Consider the following 9,983-nt stretch of genomic DNA (forward strand, 5'->3'; position numbering starts at 1 on the left):
CCATTTAGCACTAACTCAGTTAATTTTCATAGTTAAATTTGACCAAGTAGACCCCACTTGAGAGAATTTTAGTCAATTTATAACACCCTTTCTCTCTATCTCTACTCATTCTCTCTCTCTAACTACCCTCGCACCACCACCTAACACCCTCCCACCATCTAGTTTTCTGCTCCGGTGAATATCTCCCCAGTTCTCATTATGCAAAAGTTTTAGTTAGTTTTATACATCAAATTCACTTACTATTTCAAAACATCTAGATATGCAAACTACATCACCCGCCTTTAAAACCAATAAACCATTTGACTATATCACAACAAATCGACAATGACTAGGCATCTCAACAACATTCTCCACACATCAAAAATTATTTAAACTCAAAACTAGCTACGAATTTGACCATAACGAAAATAGTACCATGGAACTGTATCACAAACAATTTCAAAATCAAAATCAAATATCACAAATCATGAATTCTAAATCATACGACTGTATCACAAACAATTTAAAAATCAAATATCACATATCATGAATTCGTAAACAACGAACCACCACAAACAGTAACAAACTGCAACAAACTTCCACCTCCACCATAAATGTGTATCAAGTCTACAGCAGCATCATGCCAACATTTTGGTGAGCAAGGAAGGTTCTGCACCTCATCCTGCAACCTGTAAGATAGAAATAACTTGGTAAAAATGTTGATGGGGAAACCGTCAACCCAACCCGTTTTGGGAGGAACAACATTGTTTACCATATTAAGGATTTTCGAAGAGCCCCTAGGACGTCATCGGAAGAAGATGGGTCGTGCGCCCGAATGCTGGACCATACTTCCCTTAGGTGTCCATCTTCCAAATGAGGTGCAATGCATTGAATAAGTTCCTCGACAAACGATCCCTCACCTTTCCAGATATGAGAAACTACTTCTTTCGGACTAAGTCGCTCTAATAATGGTGGTGCGCGTTTTGGATCTCCAAACACGTTTGTCATCATATATCTCACCTATAAACAAAACAACAAGTATAGTTTACAAAACAGAGAAAAAATTAAAAAGATTAAAAACACGAGTTATATACCTTGTCGAGGGTAAGAGCCAAATTCTGAATCCTTTGATTAAAAACACCCTCAGCCTAAATCTCGGCTTTGTTGCAACTGAAAAAAAAAAAGAATCAAAATCAAAAACAAACAGCCATACGAACACGTAATGAAGTGAATTGAAATTGTTGTTGAAAAACCCTGATTTCTTTTAACGACAACCGTACAAATAGGAAAAATCGAAAACCTAGAAATTGGCAATGAAAACATACTGTATTACGGATCAAACCATTGGTATCTTCCGGCAATGGTGAGGGTTGGGGTTAGAGAACGCTGAATGACATATGCAAGAAGAACGAGGATTTTGGGGTTGTTTAAACAAAAACGGGTAACTGAATAAGATGAATTCCATCCTAACTGTTGACAGTGAAACGATATCATTCAATTGAAATCACGATTGAAATCAAAATCAATGAAAAGGAGATAGGGTTGGTGAGACCGATGGTTGGTAGAGAGAGACGGTGGTATGAAGGGCAGAATAAAAATTTCAAATATAAAAATCAAGACAATAGATTTGGGCAGCGGATCCGGGTCAGATACCAAGGACCCAGGCGTTAATTTGTCTTCACGTGAAAGGAAGGTGTGGATTTTGTTGGTGTGGCTAGTCGAAATTGTTGCCAAGTGTCCATATGGGTTAGTTATTTATTAGAGGAGATAGATAATTCAGATCCGAAAAGGGCTTCCAAAAGGAGACTGACTTTTTGTTATGAGAGCCAAAACTACTTTAAAACATAACACGGTCCTCCTAATTTCTTTAGGGCCATCGACTGCCATGGCTTTTTGGACCACCAAACCGAAACCCATATTCTTGAACCCAAAAGTAAAAAAGGCTTTAGACCTTCTGTATCCAAGGCCCACTTCCACAGTCACTAAAATCAAATTGCAAAAGCCCATCATATTCGGTATGGGCTTGTGTTGCCCATCATGCCCAACAACTAACCAAATGACCATTCACCATTTCCTTGCCTCCAATTCCATTTTTCTAGATTTTGTTTGCTCTATACCTAAGAGTAAGACACCATGTTTCATTCACTTTCCTATTTAATCCATGCAATGCCATTAGGTTCCATTAGGTTGAATTAAGTAAAGAATTGAATGCTAAATTATTATTAGAGAATATATTGTAATCTAAAAACTAATGATTTCAATCACATGATAACTAGAACTATTTCATATGAACGACAGATTAATTTTCTTATAAAATTACAATAATATATACATTCAAGTAAACTAAGTCTTATCTCAGTAATGTATTATCAAGTTTCAATAAGCATGAACACAAATATGCCTTTTGAGGGAAGCGAGCATGTGTTAATAAGCATGCACACATGAATTATCTTGCGAGAGAGTATGCACATTTTATTTAGCAACTGAAATAGGAAACGTACAACGATCTTACAATTTTTTAATCCCCACATAAGTTGTATAGAAACACAACATTTGAAGCGTGCTTTCAACAAGTGAATGAGAGATGAGGTAGACGAAATCAGTATCCACTAGAAACAAGCTTCAAGATCCAATTAGTGTTAGCCAAACAACCTTAAATGTTAGTGTGTACTAGTATAAACACTCAAAAACTAAGAACCCTTTCTTGGTCTCCTTACTCATAGATTTTATGAGTGTAACAATCATAAACCTTTTTTTTTGTGGCACATTCACAAATATTAAGTAGCCAAACCAATTTGCACTTCTCTTAAATTTTGAAGCCAAACAAAAACATCCACTAACTAATGGAATTTTCCTTTTGAACTTGGCTCACGATAGTTGGTCAATTTTGAATGATTATTCTCCACTCACTTTTTGCTGTGTTCCAGAGATCCATTTAACAGGGGAGGGGAGGGAAAATGGGGTTTTTTTTGTCTGATAATAGTCTTTCCAATTTGGAAAGACATGGAGGGGAGAGATGGGGAGGGATTTTTAACTCGGGAACACACCCTAAATGAGAACTAAATGTTGGAAAAATGGTTGAAAATAACATTTTTCACATATAGGAAAATGATTTTTTCCTATTTTGGACTAGAAATAAATATAAAAAAATGAGCGGGTTTTATATATTTATTTGTGGGTTTGTGTTCTATGTTGGAAGAGCTTCGCAACGAACTAAACCACGTCCAAAACGGAGCTAAGATGAATGAGATATCGATGCTCAAAGTTGGGTGTTTGAAACATTGGATGCTGAAACAAAAGGGAAAGTAGCACCTTGTCCCACATTGGAGGAGAGATGGAACTTAAATGGGTATTTAAGTGGGAACTCTCCATCCTTATTGTTTAATAGAAGCACACACTAAGTGTCCTCGCGAAGGGTGCGGAGCACCCTAAATCGCACCCACATGTTCGCGCGCGCGCGTAGCGTGGGCAATGTGGCGCTTTGATGGCGCACTTTGCACTTGAGAGCCGCCTTTGTATTTTTGACCACGTGCGCGTGGTGGATCACATAGGCTGCAAGGACCAAGTGGCATGCGGGTTCGAAGCGCGTGACGTGGCAGTCCGCGCGCGGGTACACATGGCACGAAGGCGCGCAGTTGCGCATGGTGCATGTGTCCTGTTGTGGCGTGCGCGGCACACCAGGGTGAGTCAATACGGCGTGACTGTGTGGCGTGCTCGTATAGGCTCACAGGTGACGTGGCGCACGCGCGCATGGCAGTGAGCCAAAAGGACGCACCACGCATGGGCGTGCAGACCTGGGCGCGTGCGCGCGCAAAAGCTTCCAGCATTGAATGTTTGTGCAGTTACAGTTCAGCTTCGAAACTGACGAATTAACGGTCATTAAATGAGAATTAAATGACGTATTAAATTGCATTGAAGACGTTTAATGCAATTTAAACCTCTTTTTTAATTCTTTTGACCGTTTCGATGAAGATGTAGTATAAATACAACATCTCCACCACTGCAGAGAGATACCAGCAACACAACAGCATATTCAACTTTCTCTCTAGAGTTTTCTGATCCATTTCTTGCAGCTTTCAAGGTAACCTTCGGGTTGTAGGCGATCTCCGGCAGTACTATTGCTCCGGCTGTTGTACCTTGGGAAACAAAACGAGTATTCCTGGGAGACTCAGAATTTGTTTTAAGGGAAGCGTGTGTACACGTGACTCAGCCATATTTTTTCTGTTTTCTTCTTCTTCTACACCAATTCTTGTATTTTATTTATTTCACTTGTAATTGTATTTAGTTTTTTCAGCTTTCTGTATTTCTGTATTGTAATCAAGTAATAAAATTTGTTATTTTATTTATTATTACGCGAACGGTTCCTATAATCTTAAAACAAATTTTTAAAACCGTTCGTGTAATCAAAACCATTCTGTTTTGTGACTCAAACCAGTTTTGATTCACTCAGATTGTGTTTTAAAAACAGATTTGTTTTTTGTTGTTTTCTTCTTCAAAGGAGCGACTTTGGTTCAAAAACAACTTGATTACTTCACAACTTGTCCTAAATTGCTAAAAACTTCCTGACTTGGTCTTCAAAGTTGGACTTAGAAGCCTAAACAGTAAATTTGTGGTAAAATTAAAATTTACTAGTTTACTTATGGTTTTTGCGTAAATCAGAATTTTTGACTAAACTTTAAAATTTTAATTTTTTCAGCATGTCGAACGAAAATGTCAACGTTAACAACACCACAAATGTTGTGACGGGAACCCCCCTGAATGCCACCACTGTGGGAGCGTCCACAGTGGCTAATCACGCTGAACGACCCGAGAAGTTCTCGGGTCTACACTTCAAGCGGTGGCAGCAGAAGATGTTCTTCTACCTGACCACCATGAACCTTGTGAGGTTCTTAACTGAATCCGCTCCCCAACCTGTGGAAGGGGAGACCAACACTCAGGCTCTGAGCGCGGTAGAGGCTTGGAAGCACTCGGATTTTATTTGTCGAGGCTATGTGTTAAACAGGCTTTCAGATGCATTGTATAATGTGTACTACAATGTCAAGACTTCCAAAGATCTTTGGGATGCCTTGGACAAGAAGTACAAAACGGAGGATGCTGGCACAAAGAAATTTGTGGTAGCCCGTTTCTTGGATTTCAAAATGGTTGATTCTAAAACGGTTATGAATCAAGTCCAAGAATTCCAAATTATACTACATAACATCTTTGCGGAAGGCATGACACTTAGCGAGACATTCCAAGTGGCAGCAATGATTGAAAAGTTACCTCCTAGTTGGGTTGATTTTAAGAATTATCTTAAACACAAACGAAAGGAGATGACTATAGAGGACCTTATTGTTAGTCTTCGGATTGAAGAGGATAATAGAATTGCCCAAAAAGGCAGCTTTGCGCAGACTAGTGCTAGCGCAAATTTAGTTGAGCATGAGCAATCCTCTAAGGGCGCGAAGAGCAAGGGGAAAAAGGACAAACAGAAAGCAAAGGCTAGCAAACTTGGACCGAAGAAAGGGGTTGTGAAAAAGAAACCTCAAACGTTCCAAGGGACTTGTTACAACTGTGACGAGCCGTGGCATTAGGCTAACCAATGCAAGAAACCAAAGCGTGAGCGTGCGCACATGGTGGATGAAGACAGAATGCCTTTGGTGGCAATGCTTTCCGACAAAACCGCAATGTTGGATGAGGTCAATGCTGTGACCAACACTCCAAAAGGATGGTGGGATGATACGGGAGCGACCCGTCATGTGTGCCCAGACAGGAGCCTCTTTACCACCTTCAAGGAGCTTGCGGGAGATGAGAAGCTGTACATGGGAAATGCTGCCACCGCGGACATCAAGGGTGAAGGAACAGTGATTTTGAAGTGGACTTCGGGGAAGGAGCTCACTTTAAGCAACGTGTTATATGTCCCAGACTTGCGCAAGAGCCTAGTCTCGGGATGGTTGCTTAATAAGTTGGATTTCGTTTAGTTTTTGAGAGCGATCGATTTGTACTTACTAAACAAGGAATGTATGTTGGCAAGGGCTATGCCCAAAATGGTATGTGTCAAATTGAATGTAATGGCAGTAAAAAAGAATATGAATAAAATTGCTACTACTACTTATATGCTTGAGTTTTCTGATTCGAATAAATGGCATGGTAGATTAGGTCACGTTAATTTTAATTCAATACACCGTTTAATCAATTTAAATTGTATACCAACATTCCATATTGATTCACACTATAAATGTGAAACTTGCGTAGAATCCAAACTTACAAGATCATCATCGAAATCGGTTGAACGAATAACCGAACCCCTTGAGTTAATTCACACCGATATTTGTGATTTAAAAGCGATACCCACAAAGAGGTGGAAATACGTACTTCATCACGTTTATTGATGATAGTACTAAATATTGCTATGTATATTTACTAAAAAGTAAAGATGAAGCAATAAGTAAATTTATCTTGTATAAAAATGAAGTTGAGAATCAACTTCAAAAGAAGATAAAAGCTTTGCGAAGCGACCGAGGAGGCGAATATGTTGCACCTTTTGCCGATTTATGCGCAAAAAAGTGGCATTGTACATGAGTGTACACCTCCTAATTCTCCACAATCAAATGGCGTGGCGGAACGAAAGAACCGCACATTGAAAGAAATGATGAACTCCATGTTGATAAGTTCTGGGGTGAGCCAGGAAATGTGGGGGGAAGCCATTCTCTCGGCTAATTATCTTTTGAACAAGATACCACTCAAAAAGAGAGACGAAACTCCATATGAGTTATGGAAAAGGAAGAAGCCTTCATACAAATACTTGAAAGTGTGGGGGTGCCTAGCAAAGGTGATTGTACCACCTCCTAAGGCTCTTAGGATAGGACCCAAAACTGTTGATTGCATATTTATTGGGTATGCGCATCAAAGTAGTGCACATCGCTTTCTTGTACATGAGTCCAAGAATCCTGATGTACACGTAAACACTATCATGGAGGTGAATCCTAACGTTGTGTCTTACTTTGAAAATGTGTTTCCTTTGAGAAGACAAACACATGCAACGTCATCAACACATAATTTTGAAGTAGGTGAAAGCTCATCTACACCAGTTGATGAGGTAGTTCATGATAAGACACATGAACAACCTGAGGTTGAAGAAAGTGATCGTAGGCGAAGTAAAAGGCCAAGAGTTGAAAAATCCTTCGGTCCAGACTTCGTTAGCTATATGGTTGAGGGTGGGCCCAATACATATCGCGAAGCGGTTTCCTCTTCAGAAGGACCTCAATGGAAAGAAGCAATAAGGAATGAAATTGATTCTATATTGCAAAATCATACATGGGAGTTAGTAGATCTTCCACCCGGTTGCAAACCACTTGGATATCGTTGGATATTCAAAAGGAAGATGAAAACTGATGGAAGTATTGATAAGTACAAGGCTAGGTTGGTGATTAAAGGATTTAGACAAAAGGAAGGTCTAGATTACTTTGATACCTACTCGCCTGTGACGCGCATAACCTCGATTAGATTGGTTCTTGTTATAACGACTTTAAGAAATTTGGAAGTTCACCAAATGGACGTTAAAACCGCATTTCTAAATGGCGATTTAGAAGAAGAGATTTACATGGAGCAACCTGAAGGTTTCTCTGCCCCAGGTCAAGAGGGTAAAGTATGTAAACTCGTCAAGTCTTTGTATGGCTTGAAGCAAGCACCAAAAAAATGGCACTAAAAGTTTGATCATGTCATGATTGACAATGATTTCAAAATAAATGAGTGCGACAAATGTGTTTATTTCAAAGACACAAATGAAGGTTATGTGATATTATGCCTTTATGTAGACGATATGCTTATCATTGGGAGTAATGATAAAATTATCAAAGCTACTAAAAGCATGTTGAAAGCGAGATTTGACATGAAAGACATGGGTTTAGCTGATGTGATTCTTGGAGTAAAGATCATAAGAACCCAAGATGGTCTTGTGTTAAGTCAATCTCACTATGTGGATAAAATTCTTGAAAAATTCAACTCGGGAGACACGAGTGTAGCTCGAACTCCAGTTGATACCTCACAACGTCTCAAGAAAAATAAAGGAGATGGAGTGGCTCAGTTAGAGTATTCAAGAATTATTGACAGTCTAATGTATCTAATGACATGTACTAGACCCGACTTGGCTTACGCGGTGAGTAGGCTAAGTAGATACACCAGCAATCCGTGCGTGGATCATTGGAAAGCTATCACGAGGGTGCTTAGATACATAAGATACACAAGAGATTATGGACTGCATTATACCCGACAACCAGCAGTGATCGAAGGATACACTGATGCAAACTGGATATCGGATAATAAAGATTCCAAATCAACAAGTGGTTACGTGTTTAAACTTGGAGGAGCTGCTATTGCTTGGAAGTCTTCTAAGCAAACGGTCATAGCAAGATCCACAATGGAATCTGAATTTATCGCCTTGGATAAGTCAGGCGAGGAGGCGGAATGGCTACATCAATTCGTGGAATATATTCCAAGATGGCCAAAACCTTTGCCAGCCATATGTGTACATTGTGATAGCCAATCAGCAATTGGTAGAGCTCAAAGCTTGATGTACAATGGCAGATCAAGGCACATGTGACGTAGACATAACACGATACGACAACTACTCTCAACGGGTGTTATCACAATTGATTATGTGAGATCAACGGATAACATTGCGGACCCGTTAACAAAAGGCTTAAGCAGAGAGTTAGTAGAAACGTCGTCAAGAGGAATGGGACTAAAGCCCGTGATAAATGGGAATATGAGGGAAACCTAACTTAGTTGACTGGAGATCCCAAGATCTAAGTTCAATAGGAAAACTTAATCATATTACCAAAACGGAGTCACTGTGGGGGAGTACCCCGAACTAAATAAAAGGGAGTTATATATACTTCTTAGTCCATTCCAATCAGTGACATTGAAGTGAGGCTAAGCATATTAAGGTTAACGATTTCGGGAAATCAAATAACCATGATGCTTTTAATGATTCATGAGAATCACCTATGTTAGAGAGAAGTGGGGTCGCTTCAAATGGATTTGTGGGGTGCGCAAACCCTAGAGCTCTCGCAGAACCAGGCAAGTGTTCCAGGACCATAAGAGGACACGACAATGAGGAGTTGGCCAAACTAGGGAGAGTATTGTGTGAAGTGTATTGTCGTTTACACAAATGGGTGTATGTTCAAGGACATCGCGTCTACAAACCGCTAGTAAGCTAAGTATGCTTCACAAAAGAAGGTTCAAAGGCAACAACCTACCTATCTTTCAATACTCAACTGTCGAAGTTGTTGGTGCATCTAGTGTCTGTTAACTACGTCTTAATCGAGTCTTATGTCTAGATAGGATAGATTAGGGTTTAGAATTGAAAAGTGGTTTTTAGTGTTAATTCCGTTTGAAATGACCTAGTTCATTTCAAGCGAAATCAGTTTATTTGGTATTCCGCTTGAACACGCGCATGTGATTCCACTTGGGAGGTTTGAAGCGAAATCAGGAGTTCCGCTTGAACAGTTTCAAGCGGAATCAATACTCCTATATATATGTGTGTGCTGTGTTCATTTGGAGCGGAATTAGGTGAGTGTTTCTGAGCCGAGGTGCTGCCGAATTGTAATAAGAACGTGTAAAAGCTTAGGATTAATCAGTAAAGTAAAAGATTGAAAGGAAACAAGCTGTTTGACATTCTTTGCATTGATTCCGCCTTGGTAAATGATGATGAACTACTCAACTTGACTGTTTAGGGTCACGAAACCGGTCCAATAAGTGGTATCAGAGCTCAGGACGAGGAGTTCATACCAATTCAGCTTGATTCTACCGGATTCTCTCACATCTACACCTTCTTTTCTAATTTGAACATGTTTTAACGGTTGAAATGGCCTGATTTTTATATATATCACGTAAAACATAGTTTTGACAAACCCTACAAAGAATCAGAACAAAATTCGAATTAAAACTGGTAAAAATGGCCCAAAAACCATATTCCGTTTGAACGAGCAAACATCATATTCCGCTTAAAGATCAGTGTAATTCCA

The 9,983-nt window shown here is 39.5% G+C and overlaps 1 protein-coding gene across 2 annotated transcripts; it reads right to left on the bottom strand.

Moving 5' to 3' along the window:
• Window positions 1–453: 453 nt before the first annotated feature.
• On the bottom strand, window positions 454–1,637 carry LOC110934843 (histone-lysine N-methyltransferase ATXR3). 2 transcript variants are annotated; one of them, XM_022177600.2, is made up of 3 exons: window positions 1,074–1,168; window positions 752–999; window positions 454–668 (listed from the first exon to the last, which is right to left on the bottom strand). In XM_022177600.2, the coding sequence occupies exons 2-3, from the start codon at window positions 988–990 to the stop codon at window positions 524–526; spliced, it is 384 nt and encodes a 127-aa protein (XP_022033292.1). In that variant the 5' UTR covers window positions 991–999; window positions 1,074–1,168; the 3' UTR covers window positions 454–523. The 2 variants fall into 2 exon arrangements, 1 of the variants encoding a protein (XP_022033292.1); XR_002588671.2 differs by lacking the exon at window positions 454–668 and adding an exon at window positions 1,305–1,637 and having other exon boundaries at window positions 675–999; window positions 1,074–1,149.
• Window positions 1,638–9,983: the final 8,346 nt, after the last annotated feature.

This window comes from Helianthus annuus, chromosome 4 (assembly GCF_002127325.2).
Source record: "Helianthus annuus cultivar XRQ/B chromosome 4, HanXRQr2.0-SUNRISE, whole genome shotgun sequence".
Taxonomy (NCBI): Eukaryota; Viridiplantae; Streptophyta; class Magnoliopsida; order Asterales; family Asteraceae; genus Helianthus; species Helianthus annuus.

Bases quoted from the DNA above. Each gene is read 5' to 3' on its own strand.
- LOC110934843 (XM_022177600.2), bottom strand. From the start codon at position 990: ATGATGACAAACGTGTTTGGAGATCCAAAACGCGCACCACCATTATTA. The intron at 669-751 runs GTAAACAATGTT...TCTATCTTACAG, and splicing joins CTTCGAAAATCCTTAATATG to GTTGCAGGATGAGGTGCAGA.